The sequence below is a fragment of the Lontra canadensis genome, unplaced genomic scaffold (assembly GCF_010015895.1).
Source record: "Lontra canadensis isolate GAN:19392208 unplaced genomic scaffold, GSC_riverotter_1.0 scaffold20, whole genome shotgun sequence".
NCBI lineage: Eukaryota > Metazoa > Chordata > Mammalia > Carnivora > Mustelidae > Lontra > Lontra canadensis.
The window spans coordinates 12,001,598-12,020,589 of record NW_022631014.1 but is presented as its reverse complement, the minus strand read 5'-3'; the positions used below and the strand labels follow the sequence as shown (position 1 = coordinate 12,020,589).

The window sequence follows — 18,992 nt, the reverse complement described above, 5'->3', positions numbered from 1 at the left end:
AGGAAGGCAGGCAGGGACCAGGGGCCCCCACCCTAATAGGAAACCACCCTTGAAAGGATTTTACACCACCCTGGAAGAAGCTCTCCATCCTTTCCCACGTGGTAGGTGGATGACAAAAAACCTGACCGGATGACAGGCTCAGGGAAATAGTCATCAACACACCCATAAAAACCCCGAGACTTAGAAACTCCGGGGGCAACCCTCTTGGGTCCCCTCCCTATTCCTTTGGGAGATGTGCACTATTGCTCAAAAAACTTTGCTTTTGCTTTGCTGCCCATCACGCTTCCGATGGTCTACCCCTTCATTCTTCCAAGCAGCATGACCGAGAACCATGGGCACTAAAGGAAAAGAAATCCTTCAGCACGACTAGAGTTATGAACAGCTCAGGATGGCAGATTCCACTCTCCTTGATGTCAAAAGTGTTAAATGGCCCAGGTGATTTGGGGAAAGGGTAACAGTGAAATGTCCAGCCACGTTGCTGAGGGGCCAAATTAGGGGACAGGCAAGGGAGTTGGAAGACCCCGCCACACAGTGTGGATGGGAGAAGACATGGCTACATTCAGATTAGGAAGTTTTCCACCTACTTTGCATCAAGCCACAGGAAAGTTAAACATATTGCTCACAAAATTCCCTGATCTAAAATGTTGTCATAAACCAGAGCCTGCTAGAATATGACATCCTCGTAGACAAGAACCATGTCTACTCTATTCGTCATTAAAATATTTATGGAATGTTCGTGTGCCAAGCACTGTTAAATGAATGAGTCAATGAAAAGTTATGTCTATCTATTTGGCAGATACATGCTTTCTTTCCAGAACAAATCACAGAGATGATTGAAACAGCAAGTTATTTGTGGGATGGAAAATGTGAATTTTGTTGGGTTTCTGTGACCAAAGTGATTAGAATGAACATTGAATGCCCTCTACAGAACCAGCAAAAATCCCACGCCAAGTGAGACAAATATTTGAAAAAAAAAAAAAATAAATAAAATAATAGCAAAATTATCTCCCACATTGGCATTTCCCAAAGTCATTGCAGAGGAGGAAACCATAGAACTCAGGGGTTGAGATTTTGGATCTCTTTTTAAATTTATTATTTATTTATTTTTAGAGAGTGTGTGAGCAGTGGGGGAGGGCTGCAGAGGGAGAGGTAGAGAGATCTCATGCGGACTCAGCGCTGAGGGCAGAGCCCCATGCGGGGTTTATTCCCATGATTGTGAGATCATGACCTGAGCCGAAATCAAGAATCCCACGTTCAACTGACTGGGCCACCCAGGTGACCCCGGATCTGTTTTTTAAAAGACACTCTAGCCCTTCCTGGACATAGGTTCAAGGTTAGGTCTCTAACTTGCCAAGCCTCACCTGGAAAATGGAGGTGGTGGGACACCTTTCCAAACCTCATCTGGAAAATGGAGGCAGTGATAGCACCTACCTCAGAGCAGTCTTATGAGGGTTGTATGGCATCGAGGTTGTGGCGCGCCTGGCACATGGTGAAGGCTCAGTGGTGGCGACTCTTGCTCTTAAAGGAGCCAAACTTTGTATCACGAGTTCTGTTGAGGAATGCAGAATCTGAGATGTGGGTTTGGATTTCTCTGCAGGCTGGTTCCACAGCGCCACCTGCTGACCGCTTTGTCAGGATAGTAACCTGCAACCTCCTAAGGGCAGGATGGTGAGGCTCCTGACGGTAGGCTACTCCCTCCGTTGTTCAGTATTTAAATGAAAAGACAGCCTTTGATACAAGGGAGACTTTTTCGTCATTATTGTAAATGACACTCATTTACCAAAATTCGAAAGATAACCAAATGTTCTGAGATTATGTTTGAGCTGTATTACTTTTCACTTAACTAACTTCGGAAAGCAGCAAAGAGTTAACCTTTCTCAGTATCCCTTTAAAAATCAAAGTGTTACCCATTGTGAATTTTGCTGGGACTGTTAAGAGTTAGAGGAGCACTCATTTCTTCTCAGAGAGAATAAATTACAAAGCAGTAAAAACAAAACAAATATGAAGGCAAAAAAACATGGTTATTTTATATACAAGGGACACCATTGTAAAGGTAGCTTGTTTCTTCACTCTCAGGTCTTTTTCCTCTTATCTTTGTACCTCGAAACCAGAGGCATAATTCTTCTTCAGCAGAAGCCTATGAATTTGTTTCAGGCAGTTCCCAAGCATCCTGTGATTTGAAGGGAAAATGTTGTACATACGAGTAGTGGTACTGGTATTACCTTCTTAAAAGCCTGTAATTCCTGAAAAACAAGCAAACAAAAAAGAACCATTGCTCCAAAAAGAACTCTGATGGGATGTGAGTGAAATTCAAGGTCGTCATCCCATTCTTATTTTCTCACACTCTTCAGTAATTCATTTTTCTAGGTTTCTCTTCCTGCTTCTTATGCCACGAAGTACAATGAGAACTGCTACTCATATGGGCTACTCATAGGGATGTATGCGATACATTCTCAGAGCCTGACACTGGTTGATAGTTTTTTCCATATCTTCTCTTGGGTGCTTATAGTATAAAGCAGGAAGATGGCATGTAGGAAATGACCTTGTTACAATAGTACCCTTCCTGTACATTATCATGCATGTTATATTAGAGGTCATGAATCAGAGGGGTTCACAGGTCAAATAAAGATGCTGAAAGCAAGGACTTAGTAATCTATTAAAAACTCATGGCAGGAAGCGAGGTGAAAGCCATGGGGTAGGTCAACTCATTCAGGGTAGTGTTCAAGAGGAATAGAAGGACCGCACAGCTGAAAGCTCTGCAGTGTTCATCTATCCCGCCTCTCCCTCCGCCACATCATCCTTCTCCCACCGACTGTGTTACCGAGATCAGAGTTAAAATGTAAGACAAGCCACAGAAGGAAGGAGCGAGTGGAACATGCTCCTTCTGAGAGAGGGAAGGGCAGGTAATGGAAATTCACTGACCAGCCCGATAAGTTGCTCTGGGTGCCAAAGGGTGACCAAATTGAGACCTCAAAAATACTGACTGCCTCATGTTTCTTATGTATATTTTGCATACCATGAATACATGGTGTCCATGCATATTTAGTGCATCATAAATATGTAGTGCTTTCTTCATCTTTCCATTTCTATTTTTGTTCAGACTCACATGCTCTACTTATTTTGTCTTAGAGTTTACTTTCTTTGCTGTGTTTAACATGTTGTATGAATTTCATTTATCTCCTTTGCTTTCTTGTCTCCTATAGTAGAATTAAATATTGACAAAAAACAGCAAATATGTGTTATTTGTGTACAGAATATTTGTGGCCCTGGAATAGGAGCTCCCAGTGGGCTTAGATGATCCTGTACCAGAGAAATAGAGTTTCTGCTGTTTGCTTACCACAGTCCTCCATAGCTTGAAGAAGGGACATTTCTGATTTTGGTTGACCTGGACTTTAATCCTTGCAGGGTTAAAATGTCAAAGAATTTTTTTGTGTATAACTCTCTATCTCCTGGTCTTTATAAAAGATGTACTCAGTATTGGTAGATGTTAAGTGTGTTTGGAATAGGAACTGGACTACCCTGAAGCATAAAGAGTAGGAAGCATGTGTGACATTAGGAAGACTTAAAAAGTCCCCATCCCCCCCACCCTTGCATGAATAGAATGTACCCTCCTCTCCTAGTTTTTGTTACCATGGATGGTATGGTTCTCTTTCTTCTTCTTTTTTCCTTTCTTTCTTTTTTTTTTTTTGGAAGCAATCTGCAGGAAGCCAGCGGCATACCTGATTAAATAGAGACACTGCTCCCTCCCACCAGTCCCTCCCTCAACCCATCTCTGGAGCAGTGAAGGAAAACACAACGGCCTACTTGATTGATTTTATTTTCATTTTTTATTGAAAGCTTCATCAAAGAAAACAGAAGTTTAAACCTAACATCCACTGATCTACAGAAAGCCCAAGGAATGGGGGAAATGGTAGCTAACTTGACTGTGGTACAGATGAAAAAATTAAAAATAAAACCAGAAACACCATAGAGTTACAGAACTTTCCATGACAGAGACAGCAGTACAAAATGCTCGTAAATAAAGTTCGAATTTGAATGATGTTTCAGAAGTTTCATGAAGTCAAATATGGCCCAAAACAAGGGTTTTAAAAGAAGCTGTGTCCCTTTTTTTTTTTTTTTTAAGAAACAGGGTATTTCATAGCAAGTACACTTTTACATTTATTTTTTGAAATTTAAGATTCCAATTATAAGCCTCTTCTTTTTAAATAAATGGAAACATTTATTTCCAGAATGGAGAAAACTTTTTCAAGTGTCTCTTTGAAATAGTTTTTATAGTTCCTGAAAAGTATGACATAACTCATTTTTTTCATATATGAGGAAATGACATATTTTGGGGAGGAGGACAGAGCATCTTTCTTAAGAATCTAAGACCAGAGGGTTTAAAATACAAAGCATAACACTAAAGTTACACTTTAGACAATACTTAAATTTGAAATGATCAGAAAAAATCCACTGGAGTGTCAAGGTCATTCACCCTTATTACTGTGATGCAAAATAAAAAAAAAATAATAATAATAATAAAACGATGCTTTTTTTTTTTTTGCCAAAGATTTAAGATAGGGATAAGAGTATATATTTAACCACAAGATGTTATTATATTCTCATAACTCAATTTTGAGTTGACCTTTTCTTCTGGTTAAAATTTCAATAGTGAACGAAACCAAAACAGCTTTCTTTTGAGGGAAGCCAAATACTTCGTTACAGTTTTTTGGTTTTTGTTTTTTTTTTCCCTTTGTATTTGCAAGAATACAGCCAACTCTCAATTATTTGCAGTGGATGGGAAAGGAATATTATGGATAATAAAAATCCGTGGTATAAAATGCACTGACTGTTTTAATAATGAATTTAAACTCCTTCGCTAAATTAAGACTTAACAAAGAAAAAGACTGATTTGAATTTGATTTCCAAATGTTTCTTTTCCACCCCCAGGGTGAAATGCTAATAAAAGGAAATAGAGCCCAAGACTATTAAGTTGAAAAAAGAAAACAAAACAAATCTACCAAGTAGATAGTTAGCCCTTCAAAAATTGAGAGTGATTGTATTTCTGCAAGACTCCGTCACTGGGGAAGTTACGAACTTGGAGTGAATAAAATGGAAGATAAGTGTGATTCCGTGGCCTAGAGGTTATTCCTGCAGACTCCAAGCTTGACCTCACCTCTGCTCCAGCTTTAAAGCTTCCTGAACAGAAGAAGCATTTCTTAAAATATTATTTTTCTTACCAGGGGAGCAGAAGTTATCCAACATTTTTTTATGTCACAAGGAGCATATGTATTGGGGTATAAAACGAAAGAGAAAAGAAACCACCAATCTGGGGTGAGCTCACCTGTCCCACATGGGAAAAGATCTTTGGGGCCACTCAGAGATCTTGTATTTAGCTTTGTACCTTCCTTAACTCAGTACAGTCCACAAAGGACAGCCAAGACCGAGAGCACTTAGATGAAGGGACCGATTTCATATTTAAGAATATTGGGTAAGAAGTGTTGAATTTGAGTTAGACTCAACTGTCTCCCAGTGCCACAGTGGATGTCATTTGTAACAAATTGATTCATTAATGAAATCCCATTATCACTCTGTCACAGCAAAAGGATAGTGTACAGAATCAATGAGCCTGTTTAAATTCCGTCAGTCCCTCAGATTGGAGGGAGATGCTGTCAGTCTCGGTGAGCTCAAAAATTTGAAGGATGCCAGGCACAATAACACAAAAAAACAAAATCTCATCCTTCACTTCCTACTGTGGACAAGATAATGTAGATCAAGGCTCTATGACATGTTTAAACTTTGTTAGGAGGTGTGATTCCTCAAATGTTCTGAATGTTTTTTATACACATACATAAATATTCCCCTTCATTTGATTTTATATCATCTAAAAGCATTTATCACTGAAACCCACTTAAGAATTTCTCTCTGCTTATCAGCTCATCTGCAGTGGTTCGCGCACGCAAATTAAGGATGAGACTGAATTGTCAAATGTATTTTTAGTTTCCTACTAACATTATAATCTGTCTAGACAGTCCATTGAAATTTCGGAATCATGAAGAAGACCGCAAAAGTGCTATTCAAATCAAATCTCACTCTTCATTAATGGGGACTTTAGGCCCCCGTAAAAGATACATAGAATTCCCAAATATTCAAACAAATTTTTTTTAGGGAAAAAAAAAAAGCTACTCTTTTTTTGTCATACATGAATTGAAATGATTTTTGCACAGTTTTGCAAGGGGTTGATGTATTCTGCAGGGACAGTGACCTTGCTGCTCCATCCAGCCTTTTTCTGCTCTCAGCCTTCCATCTCTAATATGAGCGTTTTAATACCATGTAGTTTTTCACTAGAATGGGTGGAAGTGAGTCTTACATGCTGTCAAATGTGGCAGGTCTGTTAAAGTCACAGGAAGAATTGATTCAAGTGAAGCATGGAGACAACATCTGAATGATTGAAATTTACCAAGGAAACAGCCAAACTGAACTCAGATACAGGATTTTTTGTTTTTGTTATTTTTAAGAATATTATGTCACCTGCAACTATCAAGGCGTGCCCGTCTTCAAGGACAAACAGTCACCAGCACCTGCTAGCATCTCCTTTAGTTTACCTAGGGTCCAAGATAACTTCAGAACACATGGCCATGCATTGAGTCACTATGCATGACTTGTCTCCCTGACAAAACCTTATCGCTGTTACAAGAAAACCCACTCCTCCACTGACCATGTAACTAAAGTTTGAACAAGATAACATTTATCCCACTTGGATAGTGGCTTTGGTTTGTTTTCTGACATTTAGAAGCCTTGGCAATTAAAGTCAAAAGGAAAAAATGGAAATACCTGAACAAATGTTTGGAAATATGATGAACCAGAATACTTACATTAAAAAAAAAAAAAGTGTCCTAAATAGGATTAGAATCACCATAATATCAGTTGCGGATTAAATCAAGATTCTGATGTCTGTATATATTGAACACATATTTTGGTTTGTTTTTGTCTTCATACAATGCGATGCTGCTTACCTGTTCATGCTTTTTTTTATTCCCCCAGACTTGACTCTTAAAAACAGTCATTAGGTAAGATGACAGATGCAAATTTGAACATGTGCCATTTTTCCTTTTTTTTCTTTTCTTTTTGGTTTGAAATAAGATATTTTCTAGAATGGCATGATATAAAAAAATCCAAACACAAAACACACATGGACACATAAAATGACAGGTAATTTCCTTGTGCCTGAAGTGGCTTAAAAAAATTGAGATCATTGAAATTTCATAGTTGAAAAAAATGTTTCTGAATGTATAAATAAAGCAGTAGTTTTGAATAGAAACAGGAAGTTACCTAGGCACATTCATCAGCCACATGGTAGCTACCTCTTAGCCTCATTGTTGATTGCGTAAATGAGACTTTCTTTGTATCACATTAAGGTTTGTGTGTGTGTGTGTGTGTGTGTGTTTTACAGAAACAAAAGAAAGCATGTTGGTTTCATAGTCAAATGAATTATGCCCAGGATAATCCTTATTTATACAAAGAGTTCAGAGACTGAAAAAGAGAAACAAAAAGCACAGTTCCTATACATATTCCTTATACCCCCTGTAACTCAGGGGCCTGCTTCGCAAAGATAAAACTTAAGTGCCACCCTTGAAATACATGAGATGCTTGAAGGACAGAACAGAAGAAAGCACACATCTAGGATTCTCTTGAGAGCATGGAAAACCATTAAGGATGGGTGTCACCAGATGGAATTTCTCTGTAGCAGCACATGCTACATTTTCTTGGATCCATTCATGCTTCTGATTTGACTGCAAAGATAGGGAGCCACTTTCTAAACTTGAGTTTCCAATTCATGGGGTTTCAAATAAAAGAATTGGGCCCGTTTCTGTTAACAGGTCACAAATAGCTGAATACTGACAATTTCAGAACAGCCAGACTCATTTCTGATATTGACCTAATGGGAATGTGATTTGCCTTTTAAGGGTTTTTTGGTTTTTGTTTTTTTTTTTTTGGTAGTTTTTAAAAGCCTACCCTGTTTTCTTTAACAGTGCACTTCACGCATTTCCCTCTTCCCTCTGGACTAAGACAATTTCCCCGGACTTCGTTTGTGCAAAGACTTTCCCCTCTTTGCTTCTAATGATCCCTTCAGAAAGCAACTCTGGTGCATGGTTCAACTAACAAACTTCCATCAGTCTTAATTTCAGGTAAAACTATACAGGTTGAACATGGATTCCATGAGTCAAATATGCAGAGATGTTTGTTAAGTCAATCTAATTCATTTTAGACAAAGTTTTGCATCATTCTCAATGCAAATATATCTCCTTTGGCTTTAAAGATTGAGCAAACCTAATACTTTTGGTTCTTATCAATATAAATCATACAATTTCTTGATTGTCAACTAGCATTTTAAAAGCTTACCTAAACTCCACTAACAGAATCCTCAATCTGATTGGTCCTACTTGTCTCAGAGAGTTAAACAGAAACAAAAGGTCTATTTTTGTCCTTCTTCTGACAACACCAGGGTATGAAAATGCAATGACAGGAGGCAAGAAGAAGATAGCCCCAGAATCAAGGTGACTATTCATGGTAGATGAACAAAGACTGAGGTGAGAAGACAAAACCTAGAGGTGTTGGATTGAAAAGGAAGACTATTGTTACAAATACAATGAGACCTTTTCAGGAGACCACTCATCACTTAACAGAATATCACTAAGCTGCTTTTTTTGTTTTGTTTTGTTTTGTTTTTTGACAAGTGACCTTTCAGACCAGTTCCGGGAAGGACCTTTAGTTCAAAGTTCACAGAAAGGAATTTCAACCTGTTAAACAAGGGTCTCCACATATCAGTGGCCATCCACACAGGTGTCACCATTCAAGAGAGCTAGTAAGGAACCAGAAAAGCTCACAGATTGAATATAAAGCCATTTGGCTCTGTCAGTTGGTATCCAGAACTCTTCCTGCGGAAACTGCTGAACACAGCAGGTGCAAGCTTTTCTACTAGAATCAACAAATGTATGTTAACAAAAAAACAAAAACAGAAACAGGAACAAAAACAAAAACAAAACACCTTTTGTTGTGTTCTGTTTTGCAGTATATAAAACACCAGTGGAAGGTAGTTTAAACAAACAACAAAGTAAGAACTGGTCCGGCCATGTAGGTCAAATAAAATTCTTAAAAAGAAAAGAGAAGAAATGGAAAACAACCTCTATCTTCTGGACTGCAATAGGGTGCCACTTCATCTTTGGTATAAAATAGGCCATCCATAGGCTGAATTTGATCACAACTAGGAAAGACTACAGAAATTGTCAACAATTTCTCTATCTATTGCTTTTTTTGTTTTTTTTTTTTTGCACTTTTTGACCATAAGCTCCTATCTACTTAAGTTTTTTTTTTTAATGCTCTTAAGCTAGGTTTTGCAATGTGACAAGCAAAGCTGACTAAAAACTTTGTAAAGCTCATAAAAAAGACTGCAGATAAAAAGCACTAATGCTTTTGCTAGCGATCACGCTTCGTAAATAAAAAAAATCTGCATTCTGCCCCCCAAACACGCATTATTTCTAATGCAGTTGTTTTTAAACCAACATTAATAACTTTACCGTAAAATGTTTTAGCCTTCTAGAATGATTCAACACTTAAGACAAAGTTCATGAAAAGTCCCAGCATTTTCCCAATTCTTGCAGTTGCCATGGTTTCTTTTATCAACAAATTTTCTTCAAATGAAGAAAAACATTTTCTTTTAAACTGTACAGTTTTTTTTCACCCTAAAAACTCATAGTCTTAAACTTCTGTACCAGTTAAAGCCGGCACAATATTTCAATTCTTTCTTGAATTTTTTTTTTTTAACAAGACGTTGACAGCTTGCCTTGAGAGCCTTTGACGTCCTTAAAATTAAGGCAATTAAGATTCAAGATAAACCTTACCTAAATATTTCTAAGAAAAAAATAAAATAAAAAACCAACCCACTAGATTTAAACAAAAAGGGGAAAAGAAAGGGTAGCTTAATTACCAAGGAAGACAATTTGTTTCCATTTCTGCTTTGCCCACCTGTTGATATCTGATTTTCTGTTTAAAAAAACAAAAATCTGTCTACATCTTCTGGTAAATTCTGAATTCAAATGGTCTTCCAGATAAAATGTCAACCTTCTGTGTTTTGTTTTGTTGTTGGTTTTTGTTTGTTTCCTCTTCTGGGATTTTTTTCTTTAAAAAAAAAAAATGATGGCAAAAATAAACTGTCAGACCACATGAAGGAACCATTTGCACGGCACATAAAAACACTTTGTTTTCACTGGGTAAAGTAGAAAATTAAAAAAAAAAAAAAAAAGAAAGAAAGAAAGAAAGAAAGCATTCCATCGACGCCTGTGCAAACTGGAAGCCAACTTCCTGTTCAATGAAGTTTCTTCGTTCAAGGCAATGTTTCCGACCAACATTCTTCAGTCTTGTTTATGGTCTGTGGAAACAAATGAGTTGAGTGTTCGTTACATCAAAGCAACTGTGAAATCACCTCATGTGCTCTTTTCCAGTGAGGTCTCTTTAAAAGATACCAAGCCCTTTCACTATCTAGAAAATTGTACTAGTTTTAAGTCCTGTCACTTTCAGACAAATATATATTTAAGCCAGAGAGTTTGCTCACATTAGATATCAAGGCTAACAGATCAAGAATATCTTTCAATATAAAGCAGCAAATTTGACAAATACAGGCAGACAAGCAATACTCCCTTTGTGCGCAGAACCTATTTTTCAACGTCTGGCTTATGCTGTAGGTACCCCAGAAATTCTTTGAGTAATGTAGTCCCTTCAAAACTCCTGTGGGATACATCACGAACTCACTCAGCAAATGTGCCCATCCCTGTATTACCCAAGATACAGCAATGGTTGTGTGTCTTCCTGTGTTATTCACCAAGTATATTCACAGAAGCCTTATCTGAGCCATTAAAATAGTAAGACAGTTAAGAGGCAGTGGGTTTTGTTCACTTTCTCTCATTCCCCCTTCTTCCTTATTCACCCATCTCATCAAGATTTTTAATTCTTGAGAACAGGCCCTATATTCTACGACTTTTTACTCTCCAGAAATCTGGCAGACAGTAAATACATAAAAACTGTTTAACTAGACAAAGGCCACTTATACTTATGCCACCACAGACTAGAATTTTGTTAAATAACTTCAGGGATGTGCTATAAAAATGATTTTTGAAACTATCTATGGGTCAACTTTTTAATTTTTAAAGATTTTATTTATTTGTCAGAGAATGAGAGAAAACACACATAAGCAGGGGGAGCTGTAGGCAGAGGGAGAAGCAGGCTCCCCACTGAGCAAGCAGCCTGACCTGGGACTGGATCCCAGTACACTGGGATCATGACCTGATCCAAGGGCAGACGCTTAACCAGCTGAGCTACCCAGGCACACTATAGGTCAATTTTGGTGAAGCCCACTTGTCTCAGTGCTCTGCAGTTTTTTCTGATGCCCCATCACTTAATTAAGTGAAGAAGCCTCAGCATTGTTGAGGTTGTACAGGGTCAATCACTGCACGAGATGCATGGCTGAGAGAGTTTGTGAAGGCTAAATTGCCACCCTAAGTCTGATCCCCAAACTGTGTCCTCTGGGTAGGGCTGCATTTGCTCTGAGCAAGTGGCTTTTATTCAAATTCACAAAATGCCCTCGAGGATGCTTTAAGGTGCACAGCCCGGTAGTCTGGGATGATCCAGAGAGGTTCTTTTTCCTAATTTGCAAAAAGCACTCATGGGAAGCAGCTAGGTATCTCAGAAACCTGATAAACTTGTTCTTATAATCACGTAAGAAAAGCACCTAGCTGATAGTCAATATTTCCATTTTTAACCAAAAGTTTAAGTTTCTAAGAATACATATTTTGTGAGTTTTATGTGAAAAAGTGGGGCTTCTTTTAAGAAGAAATGCAATTAAAAATTCTGTACTATCAGCAACAATTAGGGAAACTTTATTAGCAGCAGTCATGGGAGCCAGGGTATATATTTGATCTCTATTCCTTTGCAAAGTGCAGACTTAACTCCATTTATTTCTAAACAAATCTACCTGGTTGTGGCAACAAAACCTCCCTTTGTTGGGTTTTGCATTTTTTGTTTTCTCGTCCGTTCTTTCCTCACACTCCCATCTTCCACCTGACTGCTATTCATTTAGCAGGAGATGCCTATTACAAAGTGACTCTCTCGAACAGCTACTCCATGAATGGTGTCTTAGTCAATGGGCTACCCTAACATTGAACACCCACACTGCTCAGGTATGTCATGCGCACTGGTCTTGAAGCATCCATATTTATGAGCTCAGTTACAGCTACTTTCAGCTGTAACCTTACCAAATGTTCCCAATGGCCCTCTCCCACCAAGTGGTCTCTTGCTACATGCCAGCAGATGGGGAGCAATGAATGGTTGTCTTTTGCATTTTCTTGGTTGCTAGCTGCGGTTGGAAGGGACAAGGCGTTGGTACTTAGTAGAACTGAATTCACTCCCATCCACCTTCTCAGTCCTAGATGAGGTGTGAAAGCACGTTTACGTAGGCTTATGTATTGTGCTGAAACTTCTCATCCTCCCCTCCAGCCCCCGAAGAAAGCAGAGTGAATAGATCAGGGAGTAGCAAACCACAGGCTTAGAATTCTAGACTTTTAGAGATGGAAAGACGTCTTTGGGATCATCTAAGGATGCAGCGTCCCCCAGTTTGGGGGAAACCGCACATTACGCTCCCAATCCTGCACTACCCACAGGTAAACTAAACATATAGGTAGGGCACCAACCAAGAAGGGTATTGGTACAAAATCAAATGTGTTTAAAGAATGAATCTTTTCAATTAGTATCAAAATAATCATCCTGTTGACAGTGAACGTTTTGTTACGTTTTTTAGTAACTTAATATGTACGAAAAAACTCTCAGAATTCCCAAGTAGGAAGTCCAGTCTACAGGCTAATCTTTCAGGAAGTGAAATGTTTGATTTATCTGGCCCTCTAGGCGGTCCGGCCATTAGCATTTTAAATAGCTTTGAAGAGAACTGCAATTAAGAAAGCGTTTCACTTAGGTTAGGGGGTGTTTGCTCACACTCCCTGGGATCCCCCCCATCCCCACCTCCAACTCCGGGGAATGGTGGTAAATCCCCTCTCAGCACTAAACCCTAATTTACACTCTTGGGAGAACAGTGATCTAATCTCTTGCTCTAAAGAAGAGGAAAAGGAAGCTCCAGAGGGGTTAGCGACAACTAGTAGGTGGCAATTAGAATTTAACTGTGCTTGAAGACTCATATTTTTCAAGCCCTGGTCATTTTAAAGATTTTTAAGATTTCTTAAATAGCACACACAAAAAACCCCCTGCTAACTGGGACAGGAACTGGAATTTCCACAGAACTTCCAAAACAAACCACAGGTATCACATCTGCCTTTGCAGATAAGACCACCTAAAGTCCCTTTTGCGTGAGTAGCCTCTTTTAACAAGAAAGAAGAAGAAGAAAAAAAAGCATGAATACAAAATGTGAAGAACTGTGTTTTAGTTTGGAAAGTGGAATTTGGAATAGTAAAATATCTGCTGCAAGAGATCCCAAATATAACCTTTCTATTCATATATGCACATCATTTCTACTTCTCAAACTTAGATCCCGCAACCTTCTGTCGGGATGTCTGTAATTTTCTTCAAAACATCTTTAGTATAGACATTATATTACTAAATCTATGTGTGATGGGTTAAGCTACTTTTCCCAGGCACTCAGCTACCCTCATCCAAATTTCACACCCCACAGGAGGTCAGTTACCATTTAATGAGAAAGGCCAGAGGTTTGCACAAGTACTTTAAACTGTACGTATCTCAATTAGCATAATGAGTGTCAGAAATGGGTGGCCTAAAGAAAGTAGCGGCATGTTAATTAGCACAATGATGCTGGAAATTAGCTGCCATTTGTGAAATTTGGAGTATTCAAGATCACTTGGATAGGCTAAAATATTTTAGAGATCCTCTTCAATGTAGGTGAAAGCTACAGTTAGAATGTACGGATATTCGTAGCCTTTAACTTTAGGGATACTGCTTGTAGCTTGATCTCAAAACAGTTTATTAATTTATTTGTGCCCATTTGGTCTCAAATTATTAATTTATTTGTGCCTGCTTTCTTATGAATGCTTCCCTGAAAATGTCTCTGTGGCGACTCTTGCATTCCCACAAACTTTTTCCAGGCATGGTTATATAAGAAAAAAAAGAGCCCAGGTGTCTACATAACCCACAGGCTTAGCTCAATTCCCAGTGTCTTCCTAAATAGTTACACAGAATTTCATGCTTTACCATGACACAGGTCAGCTTCTCCTGGCTGAGACGGATAAAACCTTGGATAGACACACATTCATTTCTTCTTTTTAGAAAATTTCAGAATAGGTTGTTACCTATCTATTTATTTGACCTAGAATATTATTTTTGTTTTCATTCACTATTTTATTGTTGTCGTTTCAAATCAAAAAAGCTCCCGGCACTTAGGTAGCATGTCAGAGAGAGGAAGTTGGAGAACATAAATAGGACCTGTTAACAATTTTCTCCAGGTTTAAAGATACGCACACGAGGCCATGCAAGGGGTAGTCACAGAGCACAGGTTTGAAATGCCCCATGTTCCTGTACGCTTTCATCTCTGGCGTGTCGCCTCAAACTCGCCCTGTCGAGCATCCTGTAACATACATTCCTGCATAAGTAAGTGCAAAGGAAAATTCCTCCAAATGAGGAAACCCTTCACCACAATGCTTACCGCTGTGAAGATACACGTGGAGGGTTTCTTTCTCTGATACCTATCCTCTGTGGAAAGGCCCACATTATCAGCCATAGGAATCTGTAGTTCAAGGCACGTAACCATGTGACCATGGTAGGGAGTTATTTTTAAAATGTTTAAGCACTTAAAGCTTTCTGTGGTCATACTCAGACTCCTTGGATAGTTCAAGGAAAAAAGCTTCTTTGAATTGACTTATTATAAGGATAATTAAATCCCTTATCTTTCTCTACAGATCAGGGCCTCCTTGGTTTTCATTTTATCTGCCCCCGGTTAGTAGCATCAGTAACTCCAGGATTTTGTTCAGAATTGTAATGCCCAGTTTCCACTTTCCTCCTCCTTCAGTCTATCCCTCCCACCGGTACCCTCATCCTGCACACCCTATCACACTTGCCACCATCTTACTTCTGACCTTTGTTCCCTCTTGTCTGAATCCTTGGGATGCTGGACTGTTTCCATTGCTTCCAAATCCATTGTTTACCTCAGCTGGAAGAGCATTTGTAGAACAAAGGAAATGCTGTCCAAACACCTCGGTATGACATCTGATATTAGAATCTGGCTCCAATCTATTTTTTTACACTGTTGTACTATTCTGAATCCCCTTCTCTGAAAATCAAACTGAGCTTTCTCTGACTTTGGCCAACCTGTTACTCCCCTTAGAACGCTCCTTGACTATATGTGAGACCCAGTTCCAGTTTCCACAACTTCCACCAAAACTGACCCAGTTGAGAAAAATAAAATGCATTCTCCTATTACAACAGTATTCTTTAAAAGAGCCCTGTTCGTTTTCTTCCTTGCAGTAGACACATCATGTCTATGTATATGTCTAAATTCCATACTAGATTATAAACTCTGGAGGGCAGGGATCCTGTCTCCCAGTATAGAAACTGGCCTGATGCTGGAAACTCCAAGTGCAGAATGTTGACATTCCTTCCCTTAAAGCCTTCCAGAGCTTTTGTGACTCTTTTCAAGTAAAATTGAGAATGATTCCTGTAGACAAAGCCAAGTATCCAAGGACCAAAAGCTTTATAAAAACTGCCTGTTTGACTCTGTCTCCTACACCCCTTCCCACCTCCTCCCCCTTCACCACACTCTAGCCACAGGTCCCTATTCTAGACCTTTGGACTTCCTGTTTTTTTCTGCCTAGAATGTTTTTTCTCCAAATATCTCCAAGATTAGCTTGTAATTATCTTTTAGATCCAGACCTCTATGAGAGACCTTGCCTGATACTATATCTTAGGTATTTACCCTGTCACTTTCTACCACAAGAATCTTTTTTAAATATTGGCTTGGCTTTGCAATTCTGTGGGGTTTTATTATTTATTATTTATTATTTATTTATTTATTTTTATTGTTTGCTGATTGGTCCACTGCCTATGAGTCTACTCCCAGCAGGAAGTAAACTCCAAGAGAGTAGGAAAGGCACCTGCCTCCTTCATTGTTCTTTTCCTGGCATCTGGAATTCTGCGGGCCACAGAGTATGGCCGTATCGATACCTGCTGACTGGGGAGGATGAAAGCATCTCTTTTATTTATCCAGACATCGTTGAACTGTTAGCAAGAAGGGTGCGGATCACTTGTTTCCTCATTATGTTCTGAAACCGTGAAAGCCGGCGTCACCTACTCACCAAGTGTCTCTGGCCAATATAGTAGCTTTCATTTCCCACCAGTGTCTCTCACCATGTTTCCCCACAGCCAGTGTCTGCTCCCTTCTCACACGTGACCCTCTGAACGGACTGAAAAAATTCCAGTATGCTGAGAACACAGTACCAGAGACTACCGTATTGTTCGGTATGTGCAAAAGGGATTCACGTAGGCTATAGGTGAATTGAAAATACAAACTAGAAACAAAACCATGCCCAAAAATGCTTTACTCTTATGGATCTTTCCCGAAAGTTGTTATGTGAAAGTAATAATAATAGTAACAAAGGTTAAGTCACGTGGTCAGCACATTTAATTTGGAAGACTACCTTTAGAAGCTAAACTACTTATAGGAGACTCCATTACCCTGATTAATCTTTCAACAATCAATTCTCTCAATATGTATCGAAGTTAAATAGGAATGATCAAGAAATGGGAGCAACACTATGCAGGTGGGAGGATCTCTTGGGAATTCTCTAGTCACTGGGGCTTTGACTGCTACCTACAGATTAGAATACTTTGCACAAGACATCTGTATGTAGATTGAATTTTTGTTAATTACTTTGATTTCAAAACCTCCTAAATTTTAGTCTACATAATTGCTCAACACAAAGCCAACTGTACTTTATAAATGACTTAAAGTTTTCCAAGAGTAATTATGATACATGATTGTTGCTTTGTCATTTAATTCCTAAACAAGACTCCACATTGATTTAGATTTCACAGTACCCTTTTTCATGAACTACTTTACTGGATGTTCAAGGCAGCCCTGCAAAAGGAGTGGTACTGTCTTCATTTAAGAATGCATGCAGGCTCACTATCCATTTCAAGTGGGAATATTAGAGAATTTTTCCCAAAAATATGTATGGTAGATTTTTTTTTTTTAATGCCCCTTTCTGTATTTAGGGTTTATGTGAACTCTTACATAAACTCTGGGCTTGGCCATGTGATTTTCTTTGGCCTAGGGGGCAGTAATAAATGCGTCCAAATGGATTGAGAAGTTCTTCATTTGTACTTCCTCTCTTGCTGCTCTCTGAATTCTGGGACTTCCAGGTGAATAAGCTGATAGAGATCAGAAACACATAATCCAATTGCTTCCATTATATTAAACCAACAGACGACTGACACCCAGAAGGAGAGCTGCGAAAATGACCATCAGTTGTCCCCAGATGCTTGAGCAATTCTAGTCAAGACCAGAAGGTCAGTTCCATCTGAGGTCAGCTCAAATTGCTGATCCACATAATCATCAACAAAAATAAATGCTTGTCACTAAGTTTGGGATGGTCTGTACTGCAGCAAAAGCTAACAGCTACAACATGAGAGAATGGTGGTGAGATGGTCGATCTTAAGGAGAAGAGCTCAGCATAGCCCGAACTTACTTAGACTGTTGGTAAGAATATGCAGGTGCATGTTCGCTGGATGTGTCCACTGCTATCTGTTGCTGCTGACCACTGGTGTCCTGGGATGAAGGTGCCACTGTCTGGGGAGAGGTATCAGCAACAACACCCTAAGGAGGCAAGTAAGAACACAAAAGCCTTACTGGCTTTAGCAAAGGGCCTTCTTCCAGATGGACAACAGGGAATACCTCTCTACTGTTTGGCTTGAGTAGAGTTGCACTCGGTCAAATGAAGCTACAGGAAGTACCCAAGGGAAAACCACAGAGCATATTTGGATAAAGGCTGAGGAATTCCCTTTAGTGTGTCACCAAGAGGCCTTGCCCACAGAAACCTCTACCACAGCTGAATGGTCAGAAAATCATTTTCACCAAACTTAGAACTCCTAAACCATGGTTGCATATAGTCACACTAAATAATAATTTATTAATCAAAAGCTCATGCAGGATTCCTATAAAAACTTGTATATTCAAACATTTCCCTGGGGTAGTGTACCATGTCATGTCTCTTTGACATGGCAAAACAATGGCTCTGACCTAAAAAGGAAAGGAAAAGAAAGGAAGGGAAAGGAAAGGAGAGGAGAGGAGAGGAGAGGAGAGGAGAGGAGAGGAGAGGAGAGGAAAGGCGAGGCAAGGCAAGGAAAGGCAAGGCAAGGCAAGGAAAGGCAAGGCAAGGCAAGACAAGGCAAGACAAGGCAAGACAAGGCAAGACAAGGCAAGACAGAATACATAAAAGTTTGGAACTCTTTTAAAAGGATACTGTTAGGTAGGTTTTCCATTCAGCAATTTGGTTTGTTTTGTTTTCTACAACATGAACTAGAATTAATTTCGAGGTTTCAAAAAACAAACATCCTTAATCCTGATTTGCTACTTCCCCCACCCTCTCGTTTTTCACAGATGCCAACAAGGATGCCAACAAGGAGCTGATCATCATTAGGGAGAGATGTTTGCTTCTGAGAAAGGCACACATGGTTTTATTTGGCAGGTGGGAGGCTTAGAGAGGGCATCTCTCTAAATACATTCTCTTGGTTTTATTCATAGTCTTGGACACCTACAGTGATGTCAGCTTTCAAAACTTCTTGGTCAACTCTCTGTCCCTAACTAAACGTTCCTTAAATTATTCCTTAGAATCCAAAAATTCTCTTTTTCCCCCTAATATACAATTGGTATTGTGCATTTTTCTGAATGTCCCACCAGCATTTATTTGTGTGGATATTGGTAAGTTTTCAATGAGTGTTTTATATAG

The 18,992-nt window shown here is 39.1% G+C and overlaps 1 protein-coding gene across 12 annotated transcripts in view; it reads right to left on the bottom strand.

The window, feature by feature from the left end:
- Positions 1-8,685: 8,685 nt before the first annotated feature.
- RBMS3 (RNA binding motif single stranded interacting protein 3) overlaps positions 8,686-18,992 on the bottom strand; it is a 691,543-nt gene continuing 681,236 nt past the window's right edge. For 7 of the 12 annotated variants that reach the window (XM_032861015.1, XM_032861023.1, XM_032861019.1 and 4 more), the window contains one exon: positions 17,729-17,860. In XM_032861015.1, coding sequence (XP_032716906.1) covers positions 17,729-17,860 — 132 coding nt within the window. Of the gene's footprint in view, positions 10,409-17,728; positions 17,861-18,992 lie in introns of those variants that run through there. The other 5 variants (XM_032861016.1, XM_032861014.1, XM_032861020.1 and 2 more) reach the window with 1 other exon arrangement.